The sequence below is a fragment of the Lepisma saccharinum genome, chromosome 8 (genome assembly GCF_977018435.1).
Source record: "Lepisma saccharinum chromosome 8, izLepSacc3.1, whole genome shotgun sequence".
In the NCBI taxonomy this organism is placed as follows: domain Eukaryota; kingdom Metazoa; phylum Arthropoda; class Insecta; order Zygentoma; family Lepismatidae; genus Lepisma; species Lepisma saccharinum.
In genome coordinates this window covers 27,700,634-27,723,174 of record NC_139236.1, presented here as the reverse complement: position 1 = coordinate 27,723,174, position 22,541 = coordinate 27,700,634, and the positions used below count along the sequence as shown (strand labels likewise).

The 22,541-nt window shown below is 39.8% G+C and overlaps 1 protein-coding gene across 1 annotated transcript in view; it reads left to right on the top strand.

The window, feature by feature from the left end:
* Shrm (shroom) overlaps nucleotides 1-22,541 on the top strand; it is a 510,449-nt gene that overhangs the window by 193,742 nt on the left and 294,166 nt on the right. The window contains exon 2 of the mRNA XM_083126364.1: nucleotides 489-767. Within this exon, the coding sequence (XP_082982490.1) occupies nucleotides 489-767 (279 nt within the window). The remainder of the gene's footprint in view (nucleotides 1-488; nucleotides 768-22,541) is intronic.

The following is a 22,541-nucleotide window of genomic DNA, read 5'->3' as shown; positions in this document are numbered from 1 at the left end:
TAATCTTAAAGTAGTGTGGAGTGGGTAAGGCATGATTTCAGTATGTCAATTAACTCTTCAAGAGATGGTTTAAAAGATGTAGAATAATGTAGTATCTGTATGATATTTATAAATTTTGTTAATGACCCCCCCCCCACACGCACACATCTGCAAGAATGCAGTCCTGGCAGATTTGAAGAAATAATTTAATATTCTGTGATTCTGTTGTTTGTATTAAATATGTGTGTAATGGTGTACGCGTTGTATAGATATAACATGCTTATTTAAAATGAAATATCCGATGGATTATTTGAAGTAATACGTATATACGTACTTACATTCACTCAAGTTCGATACCATGATCGCCTAGGTGACCTTAAGGATCAAAGTTACTGTCACGCCCCATGTTTTTGTCGGTAACATTCAAGAAACCAATTCTTGTTCTCGTATGTCTTGTAACCATATTTGTCTGTAAGTTCTTGTGACGAGTCTGGTATTGTCTGTTGCAGGGAAAGTGAAGAATCTGTGCCGACTGCTCTGGGGCGATGGTTCCGGGAGTTGAGGCCCGGGAGAGAGTCCCGGAACATCGACCGCGGCAACCCGGTGTACCACAGCGAGGGCAAAGGGCTCCGGAAGCGCAAGGACAGGCGTCGCCATTCTTTCAACGAAAGGGAAGACCTGACCGCCAAGGTCTCCGACACTGAACCCTTGGTGAGGTCACGCAAATGCCAGCAGGCGAGCTGCTCCGATCACCACATCAACTCCGCTGCTGCCAATGGTTTAGAAAGGTAAGGTGTCTGTATTTTTTCTGTTTATGTCTTGGTATTCGGACCCTGTGCCAAAGGGACTGACTGGTTTTGCATAATGAAACAACCGAGAACAACCTTAGTTTTAGGCAACACACATGACGCCTTGCTGGGAATTGAGTATTTCAGGATCTAGGTGTACCTTTGTTATTGCCGGTGACTGTACGTAACTGCATATTGTATACTGCCACAAAGATTTCTGAAACCTCGGAAAATATGCGAAGTACTTCCATGGCAGGGTTTGAAATGCAGATAGTGGATCTACTGTTTCTTACCTTTCGTATATTGCTGAATCATGACGGTGGAAATGTGAGCCACGCGTAGCCAAATGGTTAGTGCTCTCGCCCTTGGTGCGGTGTGTCCTGGGTTCGATTCACAGTACGGAACCCACTCCAAAAATTTCAGAATATAGACCCAGCATCGCGAGGACAATTGTGGAACTACTTGGAAAGGCTGGTAACTGCAGTCGCTTTCCCTCCTCTACGCAGTCTCGTTCCCTCTCACGTGTCCATTGGTCGAGCCCTCTTGAGTCACTAGTTGCGCAGAGGCTTGCTTTCGTTCGCTTGCTCCACAGATTCCCGGGACAGAGTATGGTCTTGAAAGAAGGACCATTTTTATTTATAGAGAACAGTGGCGATACAACTCGACGCGTCTCCTGCGCTTGGCAAGTCCTGGACTTCCGTTCTCCGCAGACTTTATTGTTATAATTGTTATTATTATTGTTAGATAGTATAAATGTGATATTCTAGCTAGAAGGTTGTTATTACTGCTACAACTGCTTTTCGTCGTCTTCTACTTGTAAGATAACCAAACCCATCAAGTGTAACCTAACCACTGATTGTGTTTAAGTTTAAGCTACCACCCAACGGCAATGCTTATTACAGTCGTAGCAGACAAGGGAGGAAAACGTTTACAGCTGGGGTCTGGAAGTGAAAAATATCTTATATAATAGCGGAATGGTTTGTGTATGGGAAGAGGGAGGAAAAGGGGGGGGGGCTCTCAACAGAAAATCAAATCAGAGACAGGTTACTCGACATAGACAGACAAGAAATAATAGCAGACTGCCAAACAAAGACCTCAATCAGAGAACAGCTAAGAGTAAGAGAATGGGAGAAAGCGAAATATATCCAGGTTGTGGGAAAAATGAAAGAAGCGCGCTGGCATGATTCAGATTAGGGGGATGGAAACAGCTAAGAACGAGAAACGAAGAAGGGGACACGATATGTCCTTTGTGCGAGGGGAGGAGACGGACAAGCATATCCTACTGAACTGTCCTTCTACACGTGACCTAAGGGACAAATGGATGAAAAACGTAACAGGTAGGGAGGTGATAGAAGTGGTAGACGACAGAATAAAGATAAAGGAAACGGTGCAGCAAGTGGGGAAATACCTGGGAGAAGTAAGAGAACGGCGGGGGAAAGCTATTAGAGAAGGCAGCGAAATGAGTGATCATGCTCCAGACGAGCCACCTTTATAGTGTAAGTGTGTGTAAAGGAAAATGTATGCGTGTTTTGGTGAGAGTGCAGGAAAAGAGAAGGGGGGAGAAAGACTGGAAGAAGAACTTCCGAGGGAGGGGAAGAATGTGTATATAGGGGACAAAGTAAGAGACAGCTTAAAAGAAAACTAAATGTAACAAAATAGTGTAGAAAAATCAAAAATATGTAGTGCGTACAGCCTATGGCTCGCACAAAAAGAAAATAAATCTAATCTAGTAGCATGGACATTCCAACGTTACGTTTACACACAAAATTTAAGGTTCTAGACAAAAGACTGGATTAAAATATTCACAATGAACTGACTTCATAGAACTGTGAAGAACTTTATGGTGTCTGCTAACAAATGAAAAAAAAAAAAACCTTGAGTATGATGACATAGGCATGAAAAGCATTAACAGAAGTGCGTTACGTGTGCGACGCTTTAAAAATGTAGCAAATTTTGACTTCAGTTGTCTGTGAAGCATGTAGGCTGCTGATGGTAGTAACTTTTAGTAGTGAAATGTGCCAATTATATACATTCACAAACATCTAAACCTTAATGCAATTAAAAACAATAATAGTTTTCATATTAATTCATTTTGTTATTAACATGGAGTAGGACCACTTTTCGTGGAATGGCCCAGCAGCAATCGCTACCATTCTAGAAATGAACGTTGGGGAAAATGGTTTCGAGCCTGTGACCTTCGGAACTAGAACTCCAGTGGTGTGAGCGACCAACGCACGTTCTAGGTTTCATGGATGCAAATGCTAAGAGCAGTTAATGTAATCGCTGAGGTGGCCAGAGAGGAAATTCAGAACACAAATGCTTTTGGTTTCCAAAAGGCCTTCATACTAATGCGCTTGAGCTTTTAACCCTATCTAGTCGTGGACATTGGATGGAGACAATGATTCTGGTTCCAAGACAAAGGAAGAGCCACGAGAAGGAAATTCCTTCTCATCTTTCCAATGCAGCATCCTTGACGTTCGTGTACTCACTTCTTCCAACGGGAGAAGATACAGAGATACACAAGACTCGAAACCTCTCCGGTTGAAATTTACGAGACAGATATCGTAGCCGAAGATCCGTGAGGATCAGTGAGGACTTGCTCCATCTCTTCTGATCCGTCGTAATTTGCCTGCAACACCGGACAGCGATCGCCAACCCGACTCCAGTTCAAAGCAGTGTTGCCATAATATGAGGGCACAATTTCCCTTTTTAAACCAATTTTTCCCTTGACATAAACAAATAATAATGTGCTACATATGTAAATACATATTTAGTTATTTTCACCAAAATATGGAGTTCAATATGGACTTAAAATTGAAAAAAATTACCTTTTTAATACTATAAGACTACACGAGCTACACAAAATACAGTACGCGTACAATCACATTAATTGTAAAACAACACAAAAATTTATATTGACTAAAACTGTGTTCAATATGGCAAGAAGTAATGGGAGTGTATTTCATATTTGTCAGTTATTCGCAAGAAATTCACCCAGCTATTTCGGTCACACGGGGACATGTAGTTATTCCGCGAGTTTGGAGTATATGTTGAGAAATGTTCTGAAATATGTAAAAATAACTAAAATATGTAAAATATGAGCCAAAACCTAATATATGGAAAATATGGATAATTTTCGAGCCTACATGTCATGATGCGGAAAGATAATACAAAATGTAACTGATTTAAGTTTCATAAATAAATATATATTTTCATATAAATTCGTTCTCTTATAATAATAACTACTACACTGCTCGCATTTCCATCTGGCGGCTGGGAAACAACGAATCAACGATCAGTTCAAATCTCTTCGACTGACATCGTGCATTTTCGAGTCACAAGGCACCCGAATGTTGTTGGCGGGACGAGACAAATGAGCGTCGGATACACACCATGTTGCCAAACGTACTGTAAAACTGGGAAGAGAGAGAGAGAGTCGATCAGCGCCGTTGCTGGATAAAAGTTGTACAATGGTACACAAAGCACGGAAAAACAGTACACAAAACACCCAATCACTGTACAAACAAGCTAATAAAGATAACTGGCAAAAACAGATGCACGTTTGGCAACGTTGTAACGGGAGAGCGATGATACCTCTACAGCTTTTATTTCTCAACTGAGGTTGTTGACACTCATCGAGGCACACACCCCTGAAAACGATTGGTGGACAGATAGGAATAAGCAGGTGAGCAGCCAGTTGGGTCTGCGACCAGTATATTAGTAGTAGTAGTAGTAGCAGCAGCAGCAGCCGCCTCAGCAGTAGCAGTAATAATTATTATTAGTGGTGGTGGTAGCAGCAGTATTATTATTTCCGTTGGTCCATGTTCGTATGAATAAGAAAATGTTAAACAATTTTTTCACACGTCAGCCTCATCGCTTCCTGGGTCCCAGGCTTGAACCTGGTCAGGAATCCATTAAATCATCAATCCTCATCGTTACTATTATTCGAAGATGCATAAAAGCGACGTACAATAACTGAAATATAAAAATATATACAGGCTTATATTGTAGCAGAAATAAAGATGAACAGGAAAAAGATAAAAATTGAATATGAAATTGGAAATCAACATAAACTGCAATAATGTAGAGTGAATGTCCTTAAAATTTCCCTTGAAATTGTGATATTTTTAATCGAAATTCCTTTTTCCCTTTTGGCTAAAAATTCGGTCAGAATTTCCCTCCAAAAAGAAAATTTCCCTTCATATGACAACACTGTTTCAAAGTCTGCAAGGATTAACATGGAAAGAATTTTAAACCGGCAAGGTTTGCATCGTGGTGTGGGAAATGACCCTCCGGGTATTCCAAGTGTGGTTCTTCTTACTCTTGGATTCCTGCGAGCGCATTGACAAGTGCGAAACTGCCGGTCCTTTCGAAGTCGTTTCTCCCGACATTCTTGACCGGACCTTGGGTAGATCCCTTCATTAGATTTCTTGTTGCTGGGGTTGTACAAAATCGGCGTTTTGTATCTTCCAGGTTCACCGACAGCTCTGTTTTACAACCAGACGCTCCTCGGTCAAAGATAAGCAACAAGATCAGTGTCTTATATCTTCTGGCCTCACCAAATGACGTTGTCGTAGTGTTGCTGAAGCGAAATCAGGCAACAGAATCAGTATTGGCTGTTCACGAAGAGGCTTTCGCAGCAGCAAAGCTAGCCAATAGAATCAGTGTCGTGTATCCACTTTTCAATTCTCGACAATACTTCTACGGTGATTTGGGAGGGGGGATCTAATCGATTACATGAAACTATTATCGACTGATATACCGATAGGACATTTCGAGACCAAATACTAAACAACGGGCAAACAAGTTTTCTTCCTGGGTCCTCCCCGATGGCGCAGTGGTAATCAAGGGGTCCCGGGTTCGAGAACCGGTGGAGGCACATAGTGGTTCGGATCCCACTTTATACTGTAGGTCCAGTCGTGATTAGCCATACTGTGCATAAAGTGAACTTAAAACAACAAATAAATAAATCAAGTTTTCTTCCTATTCAAACCAATGGAATTTTTCATCGGAAGGGGTAGTTTTAATTATTGTGTGACAGCAGTTATGAAACAAAATTATGGTGTAAAGATGAGATTTCGGAAAATACGATTGATTGATTGATTGATTTAGTTTATTTTTCTTTGAGTTTTGTGCCTCTTGGCTAATTTGCGAAGATGGGGATGAGTGATGAAATTGATGAATGGACATTCACAAACAACCAAGCCCGAGCGGGATTCGAACCCGGAACATGGAGAATACGACTATATATCACTCATTTCTTACAGAGAATAAGGTAGAGAATAACCGGAGTAAGAAAATCATGCATTTTCATACAAAAGTTGGACATTCCAGTTCCGAACACAGCAGAAAAGTTTCATAATTTTTAGACATATCCTATTGTGTTCATTGTCCACGCAGTGTGAAACGGAATGATTCTGTTTGGAATTAACGATGGGGGGGATGAGAAATGTTAAATAACAAAACCTCTATTTCAACGAACTGAGAAGTGTAGAAAAATTGGATAATTCTTATAAATATGAAAATTACATTCACGTTTTTAATGGTATAATCGCAGGTAGAATCAAAGATCTTGCGTGGCAGATTTTATCTCGCTCTGAACTCAGCCAAAAGGGCATTTCGCACCGATTTAATTCATTCTCCAGTTCATTTGAAAATATTATTCAATATTTCATGTCGATATTTTGATCAATTGATAAATTGACGCTGAGACGATATTTTCTACAAATACCTCTTCTCTCCTCTCGTCTCCTTTCTCTTCTCCTTCTTCTCTCCCTTTCTTCTCCCCTGCTTATATGCCATATTGCCTTCCCTCTTGTTCACGCCTCTTGTCTCCATCCCATTCTTCTTCGCTCCTCTTATCTCCTCTCCTCTCCTGTCATAGATTTCAGACTCCACTGCACTCTTCTCCTCTTCTTTTCGTTCTTCTCATGGTCTCTCTCTTACTACTCTACTCTCAACTCCCCTCTTCTCGTCTCCTCCTCTCAAACATCCTCTTCTCCTTTCCTCTCATCTATTTCCTTCTTCTCTCTCCTCACATCTTTTCCCGTTCTCTTCATTACTTCTCCTATTCACACCTGTCCTATATTTTCTTCCCTCCTTTACTTTTCCTCTTCCCCTTTCGCTCTCTCTTTTCTCCTCTCATTTGTTGTCCCCTTTCGTTTCCTCTCTCCTCTTTTCCTTTGTGTAGACTCATCAGCAATGAAATACTAGAAAATCGATTTTCTTTCTTTCAGGAAGTATTTCTGATTTGCGAGAAATGTAATACTGATATTTTTTTAGAGTTTTATACAATAATTCTTGGTTTTATTCCTTTCGCGTATTTCATAATTATTTATTGTGCGTATGGCAACCCTGAAATTCAACCTAACTCTACACGCAACCCACCAGCGCCTTACGTAATTTGGGTTGCCTAGTTTAAAATGTCGTTGTCCTAAAACTTTTGAGAGACACTGTACAATATATTGTAGATGTTGTTGTTCGTTTTAATCATATTTCAGGATAATTTTAAGCACACTGATCTTGTGCATGTTGCTTCATATCGCTTTCTGTTCCGAAATAGTGCCGTTTGATGTATACATGCGCATTGTCTGCAAGTAGCAGACGTTTTCCACAGAACAAACAAGCCCCCCCCCCCTCCCCCAGTCGATGCGATAAAGGATCAGGAACGGCACAATGATCTTCCTCAATTGACATAACTCGTATGATACTTGTTGCCAACTTCACGTATTAGTTATTATCCCTTTCGCGCTTCCAGTGTAACATTGTGCACAGAAAATTACAGAACATGATATACAATGTAGGCAATTTTAACTATACTTTTAGGATTTTTTTTAGAATTGCTTTAGTAACGAACTGACAATATATGAACAAGCAAAGAGTGGCGAACGAATTTAACGACAAATGATACAGTAGAATAGACAAACCAATAATTTCGAGGAAAATAAATCAAGCTTGTAATTCTACCAGCAGCCATTCTAAAGTCTCTCCTCGATGGCGTAACGGTAACTCTCCCACATTTTACTAAAAGAACTCGGGTTCGATGGCTGGTGGAGATAGATAATGTTTCAGATCGTACTTTAAACTGTAGGTCTCGTCTCGATTAGCCTAAATAACTAACTAACTCTCTAGCCTTTTTAAACCCGAACGGGTTTATGGCTGCAGCAACACAAGCCTTCCATCTGTCCCTCTCCTGGGCAAGATCAATCCAATCTTTTCCATCCTTACCGATTTCATTTAGGTCCATCTCAACGTTATCCCTCCATCTTCGTCTTGGCCTTCCTACAGGTCTCGATTAGCCTATATGTGCATAAAGTGGACTTAAACTTTCATTTGATTGATTACCAGCAAATCTGAAATAATAACTCGCAGGAACAAAGGTTTAGAACAAACACTTTCATATGTTATAATCCATAAAATATTCTGAAGCATTGAAAAATGCACAAAATAAATTAGTCATATGTTTTCAAAAGCTAGATTAATATTCTCTTGCCTAACGTCCAATCTGGAAAAAAAAATGTTGAAACAACTTTGGACGCGTCAACACTTATAGATGCGTGTGGTCTGCGGTGGGGCAAGAGGTTTTTGTCCATGAATTCCAAGTTCTTCCTGTGCGTCGTCGACTTGATATATGCGACGACCACGCAAGAGGCCAACATTTGCAAATCGGATTAGAAGTCCATAAATTTAAAGCTTGAAGATAGCTTCACAATAGTTCTGCTATTCCCCAAGCACGTCGCATACGTCATTTTAAGCAATTCATCTTTCTGAAAGAGATTTTAGTTTGTTGGAAGTTCTGAACAGAAAGCATAATGCAATTTCAAAAGACTTGGAAGTTACAGGTGCTGAGTGTTAATGTACTCGATTGCACATGTATGTACACTCACGAACACTTAAGGGTTGTAATGGACTAACTGAAAGTCAAGCCAAAAGTGTCCATGACCGTACTTGTAAGAAACATGCAACTGTCTTGCCACCAAATGTGGTGTTAACAAGACACTCCTTTTGGTGTTAATGCGGAATTGGCGTTCTTTTTTTTGTGTCCTGTTACACCATTTGACGCTATACCACACCTAGTATGGAGGCCTTTAACACTTAGTTACGTGTTATTCTACACCAATCAGCAATGTTAGTAGTGCATATTGGGCGTTTCTACGCAGTACTTAGTAGGTATCCTCTTTTTTTATCAATTGAAAATCAGTTTTTGACATATTTTGACAATTTTTTGTCGATGTTTTAGCGTTTGACGATTTTTCAGTGCAATTTTCACCGCATCTCATTTTTTTCCCACTCGTACTTGGTAGGTATGCATTTGTAGCCTTTTTTTTATCAATTGAAAATCAGTTTTTGACATATTTTGACAAATTTTTGTCGAGGTTTTAGCGTTTAGCGATGTTTTTGTAAAATTTCCTATTTTTCTCTTTTTTCCCACTCGTACTTGGTACGAATGCCACGATCTTACGTGATATAACTTAACCTATTTTTTTTTTTCGTGCTAAACTACACGAGAGCCTCTATGTGCTTTGACCTATTTTAGAGTAGAACCATAAAGACAGAGCTGCAACCGAAAGTGAGGCTCGAAGTGAGGCTCGGTGAGGCTTGACTTAATAGTTTGCTCTTGTAAGACATAAGCCTTATTTTCTCGCAGTGTTGCCAACATTTTACTCGAAATAAAATCACCAAGGTTTTTTTCTTGGTCTAACCTATGTTATTGAACTGCGTCGTCACGTCCAAACCTGCATGACTTCCGAACACTATTGGTTTTATTCATATTTTTTCTTACGTATAGGTGTATATGATGAATCCCCAAACAGATTTTTCCTAAGTCTTACCGTTTCCAAGATAACGCCACTTCCGGTCGCCATTTTGGATTTCCGATCATAGCTTCTATTCATACATTTTCTCACGTATAGGTGTACCTGATGAATCACCAAACAGATTTTTCCTAAGTCTTACAGTTTCCAAGATAACCCCACTTCCGGTCGCTATTTTGGATTTCCGAACATAGGTTCTATTCATATTTTACTTACATATAGGCGTACGTGACGAATCCGCAAACAGATTTTTTCTAAGTCTTACCGTTTCAAAGATAACCCCACTTCCGGTCGCCATTTTGGATTTCCGAGCATAGGTTCTATTCATATTTTACTTACATATAGGCGTACATGACGAATCCGCAAACAGATTTTTTCTAAGTCTCACTGTTTCCAAGATAACTAGTAGTGCAATTTAGACAGTTGAACGTCCTCTTGTGAGGAGCTGAAGTGAGGAGCTCGGTGGAGCTCGCCAAACCTCAAAAACTCACTTTTTCTCCACGTTCCGCGCCTTATTTATTGCGCTGACGATGTTTCACAGCGTAGAAAACAGCACCAAAACATCAAAAACTCATTTTGATTATTTGGAGCTCACCAAAACCTCAAAAACTTATTTTTATTAATTGAGGTTCACCAAACCTCAAAAACTCTCATTTTCTCTCTATGTTCAGCGCCTTATTTATTGCGCTGACACAACGTGATGAGTAAATAATGCAGTTTCTTATTCTTGAAGGATGAATGCACCTTATCGTAATTTTCCAAGCCCCGGTCAAATGTTTGTATATCGTGACCTTTGTAAACCTCTCTCTCGGGAACGATGTGCCACACACACACGCGCGCGCGTGCCTATATTGTGACGCAAACAAACAAACAAATAATATTTTTTTTAAGATTTTTGGCCCCTAACCCCACTTCCGGTCGCCATTTTGGATTTCCGAGCATAGGTTCTATTCATATTTTACTTACATATAGGCGTACGTGATGAATCAGCAAACAGATTTTTCCTAAGTTTTACCGTTTCCAAGATAACCCTACTTCCGGTCGCCATTTTGGATTTCCGATCATAGCTTCTATTCATACTTTTTCTCACATATAGGTGTACACGATGAATCACCAAACAGATTTTTCCTAAGTCTTACCGTTTCCAAGCCGAAGAGTACGGATGTCCTGTTGCAGTGCTCCTCGTACCATCTATTATTTCAAGTTCAAAGGTGTTTCACGTGGTTTTTCATAGTAATTTCGACCAGATTGAATTTTGACGTGATCGTGCATTTTCTATTTCACCTCAAGAAATTCTATATAAATAACATACCTGAAAATTGTATCGCTATATACTAGACTTTTTGATTTCTGTGATTTTCGAAAAAGCAATGGCATCCACCACCAGTTTCAATCGTAAAAATGATAAAACTGAATGTGTTACTTGTGGGAAGCTAATCTCAAGGAACAATTTATCGGTACACAGGGCAAGATGTAGCGAAACAGGTTCGAGAATTAATCGTTCGTTACCTTCTAAGTCTTGTGCTCGATGCGGAAAGATGATCAGCATTACAAATTTAAGTAAACATCTCAAAATTTGCAAACCATCGACCGAACGAGGAACAGTGAAAAGAAAAATCGATGATCCAGGAACCGAAGCTTCCACTTCCAAGCAAATTAAATTATCGAATGAACGCAAACCAATTAGATCTGCATTCAACGACCAACTCCAGGATTTTTCAATTAAGTCAGAACCAGGCCGTGACATCCTTAGTTTCTTGGATGAAACGAAAACACCTGTACTAAATATTTTGAAAGATAAACTTGAAAACAACTCTATAAAAGTATACGTTGTTCTGTTTTCCGAATACGAGAAAGTCGATGGCACAACGAGTATTTTTTATCATCGTACAAAAAACCAGACACTTTATTTTGCTGACGTCGAAAATTTGGACAACTTCTATTATAAAGTTTCCAACGAGCTGGTTAAGAAACACGACGATTTCGAGGCTAAAGGGTCGGGATGGTCTCTATGTGGAAGTCCTCACACGTTAACCGTTTACGTGAACCGATTCTCGCCTCTTCGCGCTTCCAGCTACGTTCCTCTTCCACCGAACATTCAACACAAGAGGGCCGTGTTAAATATACAGAACAGCGATAACAAGTGTTTTCTCTGGTGTATATTGGCTGCACTGCATCCTGTTCATTGGTCAAATCATCCAGAACAGGTTTCTAATTACAAACAATACGAGACCGACTTTCAAAGTGTAATGTCTGGCATCGAATACCCGGTGACATTGTCGGATATAACAAAGTTCGAAAATCGTGCCGGAAAACGCATCGCTATTAATGTATATTCCTTCACGTCAGATAAATATCTCGTGCACCCCGTCAGGATAAGCGATATCGACGATGACGATGCTCGTGTGATTAATCTTCTTCTAATTTCAAACGAGGATGTTCATCACTACACGCTAATTCGTTCACTATCACGTTTGGTCAAAAGTCAAACTACCAAGCATGAACATTGCATCGAAGTTTGCCCGAGATGCCTAACCACGTTCGACGATCGAAAACAACTCAATTATCGAAATTACACCGGACGTCAAATTGCTATCGAGAAACTTGCCGAACATAAAATTTATTGCGGCGACAACAGACCGGCTAGAATGTTGATGCCCGAAACGAACGAAGTCGAAGAATTCAAAATGCACAAGGCATTGTTGGAACATCCCGCAATCATCGTCGCAGATTTCGAGGCGTTCCTCAAACCACTCTCCTACTGCGAACCGGATCCTGAAATTTCCTCCACAACGCCGTACCAGCTTCATCAACCTAATAGTTTCGGCTATGTTGTTGTGCGACGTGATAAAATAAATGAAGCATATATATACCGCGGGCCAAATGTAATCGAACACTTCCTGGAAAAAATGGTGGAGGAGGTTGAGGTAATTGGTAGCGTACTGCTTACATCAAAACCGATGGCACCTTTAACTGAAAATGAACTTCAAAATTACAATTCCACTGAGGTGTGTCCGGTATGTGATCAAAGTTTCACTGATGAGAACAAAAAAATATTCCACCACGATCATTTCAGCGGAAACTACATAGGTGGAATTTGCAACACGTGCAATCTTAAAATCCAGAAACCTAAATTCATCCCCATATTCTTTCACAACGGAAGCGGATATGATTTTCACCACCTGGTGAGACATCTTGGCTACGATCCGAAACGTATAGGTGTCTTGGCCGAGAATGAAGAACGCTACATTAGTCTCAGCAAGCAAGTGTCGATTCCGGGAACGAAAAATACAATCGAGATGCGCTTCCTGGATTCGTATAGATTTCTCTCTGCAAGTCTGGATGCTTTAGCGAACAAACTCACCGACGATCAATTTAAAATAACTAGAGCTAGTTTTCCCAACTTAGACATAGAACTCGTTAGACGTAAAGGGATTTATCCTTACGAATACGTTAGTGATAATTCTAAATTTAACGACGACGCTCTTCCACTTCCAAGAGAATTTTACAGCAGACTCAGAGAGAAAGGAATCACGGACGAAGAATACCAACATGCGCAACTCATGTGGGAGAAATTAGGATGTAGGACACTCGGAGACTACCACGATGCCTATTTAAAATTAGACGTGACGATACTCGCGGATGTTTTTCAAGCGTTCAGGAAAACGGCAACGAATATTTATAAATTAGATCCAGCGTATTTCTACAGTCTACCGGGATTAGCGTGGTCGGCAATGTTATTCCAGACAAAGGTCAAGCTGGAACTGATATCAGACGTTGACATGTTGCTATTTATCGAAAGAGGGATACGAGGTGGAATGGTGCAATGCGTACAGAGACATGCAAAAGCTAATAACGTACACATGAAAGAAGATTACGATTCAAATCGAGCATCGAATTACATCTTCTACTCTGACGTTAATAATCTCTACGGACATGCCATGGTACAGAAACTTCCTTACGGGGGGATTCGAATGGTTAGATCCCACTTCGATAGACATTATTCATTTCGACGATAGCGAGTGTGGTTTCTTCGCAGAGGTAGATCTCCAATTCTCCGACCACCTGCACGACACGTTTTCGGATTTGCCTCCGACTCCCGAAATCAAATGTCCACCCGACTCGGTTCAAGACAAGCTTTTGTTAACATTGGACCCTAAACAGAGATACGTCGTCCACTACAAGAATCTCCGGTTTTTGATTGGGAAGGGTGTTCAGATAGTAAATGTTAGAAGAATACTAAGTTTAAACATTCCACGTGGTTAAGACCTTACATAGAAACTAACACACAACATAGAACAGCTGCCACTTCCGATTTAGACAAGGACTTCTTTAAATTAATGAACAATGCGGTGTACGGAAAAACCATGGAGAATGTTAGAAAGCACGTAGACGTGAAATTAATTTCCGATAAGAATAAATGTCGGAAGTGGATAGCCGATCCTAGATTCAAGTCGAGAAAAATTTACAACGAGAATTTGGCACTTTTCAATCTAGATATAAAATTGATGAAATTCAGAAAACCAATTTACGTTGGCGCAACGGTTCTCGACTTGTCGAAACTTTACATGTTCGAATTTCATTACGACGTGATGAAACCCTTCTACAATGATAAGATATCACTTTTGTACACGGACACCGACAGCTTCATTTACAGCATACAAACACCTAACCTATACGAAGACATAAAAAATCCTTCCATGCTTGAGTATTTCGATACTTCTGCGTATCCTCAACCCAACAGATTTGGGATTCCATCTCGTAACAAAAAAGTCCTAGGTAAACTGAAAGATGAATGTAACGGTGATATTATTGTCGAGTTCGCGGGTTTGCGTTCGAAGATGTATGCCATGAGAACAGAGAGTAGCGTCACGAAGAAAGCAAAAGGTGTGGGCAAGAATACGGTGGAGAACAAACTCACCTTCCACGATTACATCGATTGCCTTTACTCACAATCGACGATACTAAGTATAGAACAAAGAATCCAAAGTGTAGACCACGTGATTACAACAAACGAAGTTAGGAAAGTAGCATTAGATCCGCACGACGATAAAAGATGTATTTTGTCTTGTGGAATCCACACGTTGCCTTGGGGACACTATCGTTTAGAAAATAGTAAAAATTGTAGGCAATGCAATTGAAAAAAAATAAACTTAAATAACTATAACTAAAATAAAGAAAACTTTGACTGTCTCAAATTATCACATACACAATAAAAAACTAGCAAGGACAATGAATCTCTTTGGTTTCCGAAAGCAAACAATGGAGACTGTACACCGCAAGGCAGATCATGAATTTCTACCTTCCATGTTATCTAAACTCAACGGCCTGTTGATCAATCAATTTTCGGAACGTTGCTCTTCTTGCTGGAACAGGGACGATTTCGGATTCGCGACGATCGACGTGACGAGGAAACCCAACGACGGAAAATACAGAAACAAAATCAACGACTTTCAAAACGTTGCAACGTTTTGAGAAACGTTTCTCAAAACGTTGCAACGTTTTGAAAGTCGTTGATTTTGTTTCTGTATTTTCCGTCGTTGGGTTTCCTCGTCACGTCGATCGTCGCGAATCCGAAATCGTCCCTGTTCCAGCAAGAAGAGCAACGTTCCGAAAATTGATTGATCAACAGGCCGTTGAGTTTAGATAACATGGAAGGTAGAAATTCATGATCTGCCTTGCGGTGTACAGTCTCCATTGTTTGCTTTCGGAAACCAAAGAGATTCATTGTCCTTGCTAGTTTTTTATTGTGTATGTGATAATTTGAGACAGTCAAAGTTTTCTTTATTTTAGTTATAGTTATTTAAGTTTATTTTTTTTCAATTGCATTGCCTACAATTTTTACTATTTTCTAAACGATAGTGTCCCCAAAGAAAACGTGTGGATTCCACAAGACAAAATACATCTTTTATCGTCGTGCGGATCTAATGCTACTTTCCTAACTTCGTTTGTTGTAATCACGTGGTCTACACTTTGGATTCTTTGTTCTATACTTAGTATCGTCGATTGTGAGTAAAGGCAATCGATGTAATCGTGGAAGGTGAGTTTGTTCTCCACCGTATTCTTGCCCACACCTTTTGCTTTCTTCGTGACGCTACTCTCTGTTCTCATGGCATACATCTTCGAACGCAAACCCGCGAACTCGACAATAATATCACCGTTACATTCATCTTTCAGTTTACCTAGGACTTTTTTGTTACGAGATGGAATCCCAAATCTGTTGGGTTGAGGATACGCAGAAGTATCGAAATACTCAAGCATGGAAGGATTTTTTATGTCTTCGTATAGGTTAGGTGTTTGTATGCTGTAAATGAAGCTGTCGGTGTCCGTGTACAAAAGTGATATCTTATCATTGTAGAAGGGTTTCATCACGTCGTAATGAAATTCGAACATGTAAAGTTTCGACAAGTCGAGAACCGTTGCGCCAACGTAAATTGGTTTTCTGAATTTCATCAATTTTATATCTAGATTGAAAAGTGCCAAATTCTCGTTGTAAATTTTTCTCGACTTGAATCTAGGATCGGCTATCCACTTCCGACATTTATTCTTATCGGAAATTAATTTCACGTCTACGTGCTTTCTAACATTCTCCATGGTTTTTCCGTACACCGCATTGTTCATTAATTTAAAGAAGTCCTTGTCTAAATCGGAAGTGGCAGCTGTTCTATGTTGTGTGTTAGTTTCTATGTAAGGTCTTAACCACGTGGAATGTTTAAACTTTAGTATTCTTCTAACATTTACTATCTGAACACCCTTCCCAATCAAAAACCGGAGATTCTTGTAGTGGACGACGTATCTCTGTTTAGGGTCCAATGTTAACAAAAGCTTGTCTTGAACCGAGTCGGGTGGACATTTGATTTCGGGAGTCGGAGGCAAATCCGAAAACGTGTCGTGCAGGTGGTCGGAGAATTGGAGATCTACCTCTGCGAAGAAACCACACTCGCTATCGTCGAAATGAATAATGTCTATCGAAGTGGGATCTAACCATTCGAATCCCCCGTAAGGAAGTTTCTGTACCATGGCATGTCCGTAGAGATTATTAACGTCAGAGTAGAAGATGTAATTCGATGCTCGATTTGAATCGTAATCTTCTTTCATGTGTACGTTATTAGCTTTTGCATGTCTCTGTACGCATTGCACCATTCCACCTCGTATCCCTCTTTCGATAAATAGCAACATGTCAACGTCTGATATCAGTTCCAGCTTGACCTTTGTCTGGAATAACATTGCCGACCACGCTAATCCCGGTAGACTGTAGAAATACGCTGGATCTAATTTATAAATATTCGTTGCCGTTTTCCTGAACGCTTGAAAAACATCCGCGAGTATCGTCACGTCTAATTTTAAATAGGCATCGTGGTAGTCTCCGAGTGTCCTACATCCTAATTTCTCCCACATGAGTTGCGCATGTTGGTATTCTTCGTCCGTGATTCCTTTCTCTCTGAGTCTGCTGTAAAATTCTCTTGGAAGTGGAAGAGCGTCGTCGTTAAATTTAGAATTATCACTAACGTATTCGTAAGGATAAATCCCTTTACGTCTAACGAGTTCTATGTCTAAGTTGGGAAAACTAGCTCTAGTTATTTTAAATTGATCGTCGGTGAGTTTGTTCGCTAAAGCATCCAGACTTGCAGAGAGAAATCTATACGAATCCAGGAAGCGCATCTCGATTGTATTTTTCGTTCCCGGAATCGACACTTGCTTGCTGAGACTAATGTAGCGTTCTTCATTCTCGGCCAAGACACCTATACGTTTCGGATCGTAGCCAAGATGTCTCACCAGGTGGTGAAAATCATATCCGCTTCCGTTGTGAAAGAATATGGGGATGAATTTAGGTTTCTGGATTTTAAGATTGCACGTGTTGCAAATTCCACCTATGTAGTTTCCGCTGAAATGATCGTGGTGGAATATTTTTTTGTTCTCATCAGTGAAACTTTGATCACATACCGGACACACCTCAGTGGAATTGTAATTTTGAAGTTCATTTTCAGTTAAAGGTGCCATCGGTTTTGATGTAAGCAGTACGCTACCAATTACCTCAACCTCCTCCACCATTTTTTCCAGGAAGTGTTCGATTACATTTGGCCCGCGGTATATATATGCTTCATTTATTTTATCACGTCGCACAACAACATAGCCGAAACTATTAGGTTGATGAAGCTGGTACGGCGTTGTGGAGGAAATTTCAGGATCCGGTTCGCAGTAGGAGAGTGGTTTGAGGAACGCCTCGAAATCTGCGACGATGATTGCGGGATGTTCCAACAATGCCTTGTGCATTTTGAATTCTTCGACTTCGTTCGTTTCGGGCATCAACATTCTAGCCGGTCTGTTGTCGCCGCAATAAATTTTATGTTCGGCAAGTTTCTCGATAGCAATTTGACGTCCGGTGTAATTTCGATAATTGAGTTGTTTTCGATCGTCGAACGTGGTTAGGCATCTCGGGCAAACTTCGATGCAATGTTCATGCTTGGTAGTTTGACTTTTGACCAAACGTGATAGTGAACGAATTAGCGTGTAGTGATGAACATCCTCGTTTGAAATTAGAAGAAGATTAATCACACGAGCATCGTCATCGTCGATATCGCTTATCCTGACGGGGTGCACGAGATATTTATCTGACGTGAAGGAATATACATTAATAGCGATGCGTTTTCCGGCACGATTTTCGAACTTTGTTATATCCGACAATGTCACCGGGTATTCGATGCCAGACATTACACTTTGAAAGTCGGTCTCGTATTGTTTGTAATTAGAAACCTGTTCTGGATGATTTGACCAATGAACAGGATGCAGTGCAGCCAATATACACCAGAGAAAACACTTGTTATCGCTGTTCTGTATATTTAACACGGCCCTCTTGTGTTGAATGTTCGGTGGAAGAGGAACGTAGCTGGAAGCGCGAAGAGGCGAGAATCGGTTCACGTAAACGGTTAACGTGTGAGGACTTCCACATAGAGACCATCCCGACCCTTTAGCCTCGAAATCGTCGTGTTTCTTAACCAGCTCGTTGGAAACTTTATAATAGAAGTTGTCCAAATTTTCGACGTCAGCAAAATAAAGTGTCTGGTTTTTTGTACGATGATAAAAAATACTCGTTGTGCCATCGACTTTCTCGTATTCGGAAAACAGAACAACGTATACTTTTATAGAGTTGTTTTCAAGTTTATCTTTCAAAATATTTAGTACAGGTGTTTTCGTTTCATCCAAGAAACTAAGGATGTCACGGCCTGGTTCTGACTTAATTGAAAAATCCTGGAGTTGGTCGTTGAATGCAGATCTAATTGGTTTGCGTTCATTCGATAATTTAATTTGCTTGGAAGTGGAAGCTTCGGTTCCTGGATCATCGATTTTTCTTTTCACTGTTCCTCGTTCGGTCGATGGTTTGCAAATTTTGAGATGTTTACTTAAATTTGTAATGCTGATCATCTTTCCGCATCGAGCACAAGACTTAGAAGGTAACGAACGATTAATTCTCGAACCTGTTTCGCTACATCTTGCCCTGTGTACCGATAAATTGTTCCTTGAGATTAGCTTCCCACAAGTAACACATTCAGTTTTATCATTTTTACGATTGAAACTGGTGGTGGATGCCATTGCTTTTTCGAAAATCACAGAAATCAAAAAGTCTAGTATATAGCGATACAATTTTCAGGTATGTTATTTATATAGAATTTCTTGAGGTGAAATAGAAAATGCACGATCACGTCAAAATTCAATCTGGTCGAAATTACTATGAAAAACCACGTGAAACACCTTTGAACTTGAAATAATAGATGGTACGAGGAGCACTGCAACAGGACATCCGTACTCTTCGGCTTGGAAACGGTAAGACTTAGGAAAAATCTGTTTGGTGATTCATCGTGTACACCTATATGTGAGAAAAAGTATGAATAGAAGCTATGATCGGAAATCCAAAATGGCGACCGGAAGTAGGGTTATCTTGGAAACGGTAAAACTTAGGAAAAATCTGTTTGCTGATTCATCACGTACGCCTATATGTAAGTAAAATATGAATAGAACCTATGCTCGGAAATCCAAAATGGCGACCGGAAGTGGGGTTAGGGGCCAAAAATCTTAAAAAAAATATTATTTGTTTGTTTGTTTGCGTCACAATATAGGCACGCGCGCGCGTGTGTGTGTGGCACATCGTTCCCGAGAGAGAGGTTTACAAAGGTCACGATATACAAACATTTGACCGGGGCTTGGAAAATTACGATAAGGTGCATTCATCCTTCAAGAATAAGAAACTGCATTATTTACTCATCACGTTGTGTCAGCGCAATAAATAAGGCGCTGAACATAGAGAGAAAATGAGAGTTTTTGAGGTTTGGTGAACCTCAATTAATAAAAATAAGTTTTTGAGGTTTTGGTGAGCTCCAAATAATCAAAATGAGTTTTTGATGTTTTGGTGCTGTTTTCTACGCTGTGAAACATCGTCAGCGCAATAAATAAGGCGCGGAACGTGGAGAAAAAGTGAGTTTTTGAGGTTTGGCGAGCTCCACCGAGCTCCTCACTTCAGCTCCTCACAAGAGGACGTTCAACTGTCTAAATTGCACTACTAGTTATCTTGGAAACAGTGAGACTTAGAAAAAATCTGTTTGCGGATTCGTCATGTACGCCTATATGTAAGTAAAATATGAATAGAACCTATGCTCGGAAATCCAAAATGGCGACCGGAAGTGGGGTTATCTTTGAAACGGTAAGACTTAGAAAAAATCTGTTTGCGGATTCGTCACGTACGCCTATATGTAAGTAAAATATGAATAGAACCTATGTTCGGAAATCCAAAATAGCGACCGGAAGTGGGGTTATCTTGGAAACTGTAAGACTTAGGAAAAATCTGTTTGGTGATTCATCAGGTACACCTATACGTGAGAAAATGTATGAATAGAAGCTATGATCGGAAATCCAAAATGGCGACCGGAAGTGGCGTTATCTTGGAAACGGTAAGACTTAGGAAAAATCTGTTTGGGGATTCATCATATACACCTATACGTAAGAAAAAATATGAATAAAACCAATAGTGTTCGGAAGTCATGCAGGTTTGGACGTGACGACGCAGTTCAATAACATAGGTTAGACCAAGAAAAAAACCTTGGTGATTTTATTTCGAGTAAAATGTTGGCAACACTGCGAGAAAATAAGGCTTATGTCTTACAAGAGCAAACTATTAAGTCAAGCCTCACCGAGCCTCACTTCGAGCCTCACTTTCGGTTGCAGCTCTGTCTTTATGGTTCTACTCTAAAATAGGTCAAAGCACATAGAGGCTCTCGTGTAGTTTAGCACGAAAAAAAAAAATAGGTTAAGTTATATCACGTAAGATCGTGGCATTCGTACCAAGTACGAGTGGGAAAAAAGAGAAAAATAGGAAATTTTACAAAAACATCGCTAAACGCTAAAACCTCGACAAAAATTTGTCAAAATATGTCAAAAACTGATTTTCAATTGATAAAAAAAAGGCTACAAATGCATACCTACCAAGTACGAGTGGGAAAAAAATGAGATGCGGTGAAAATTGCACTGAAAAATCGTCAAACGCTAAAACATCGACAAAAAATTGTCAAAATATGTCAAAAACTGATTTTCAATTGATAAAAAAAGAGGATACCTACTAAGTACTGCGTAGAAACGCCCAATATGCACTACTAATGTTACACTACTTTTGGTGGCAACTCGGTTGCATATTTTTTGCAGTGTAGGGTGACCGGAATTCCTGTTTTTTTTCTTTACAAAATTGTAGTCTACTGCGCTACAAAGCCATTGTATTAATAAAAATATTAAATTATAACATGAGCAATTTGTGTTACATTTTTAAACATGCACTATCCGATACCCCTTTTCTGAGCTCCGTTGAACTTCTTATGAACCAAAAGAAGTGTAATTACTTTTTAAAAGAAATATATACAGTAAAACCTCGTTAATCCGGACCCCGATAAGCCGGACTTTGCTTAATCCGGACAGGCATAAGCCCCCCCCCAAAAAAAGAAGCAGAATGCAAGGTTTTAGATGTGGCTAGAAGTCAACGAGAGAACTTCCCAAAGAAAAGGCAGTCAACCACTGATGAAATTCTGTTTCCCGCAGACTTTGTACTGTATACTATATTTAGGCCTATGCCCTTTAAATACACCATAATAAACGTGTTCTGTTGCTATAAACTACAATACAAGGTACAACAATAACAATTGTGATATGGGCTCTTAAACTGGGACCTGCCTCCTTTCACATGGTTTTAAAAAAATGATCAAGAATATCTTGGAATTTAAAATAAAATGGGAATCATAACTTATTCACAAAGAAACTTATCTTGTTTTGTTCCTAAAATTTGTAGTCGAGCGACTTTTATGTTCGATTCATTACTTGACATATACAGATAATACTTAACATGAGAAACTTGTTGAAAATCGTACATTTAGCATTTTAAAAGTTGAATAGTTGAATGTATGGTCCCCATATAACAGAGGTACCTTACCTCTCATGATTTCAAGTACTCTCTGCTTCTTGCAATGATTTTTCTTCGTTCATCTTTTTACTTACTAGAAAAACATTGCAGTAGTCTCAAGATCTATCACCATGTGACTAAAAATGTAGAAGAAAGTTTCAGGCCTCAGTCACCAACAGGACGTGTTGATAGATTCAGAGAGGATTTCTTAAATTAAGTAATGAATAATTTACTCCTCTTATGCCAACAATATAGTAAATGAATGCAAAACTTAACTTTGTTGACAATTTCGTTGCCACCTTGTCGAAAATATGCCTTCACAGCGATGGATACCGAAGTGTTTCAACTCTACTTCCGGATTAGACAGCCAATAGGAAGCGGCGACGAGAGCATCAGCACTGTGATGTTTGTAAACACTTCTTTCACTGCTGAATCACCCTTTGGGACATTCCCGTCCGCGGTCGCAAATGGGTATAGGATGTAAACCGTCACTGGGTCATATCTATCCTCCCGTGATAATATTTT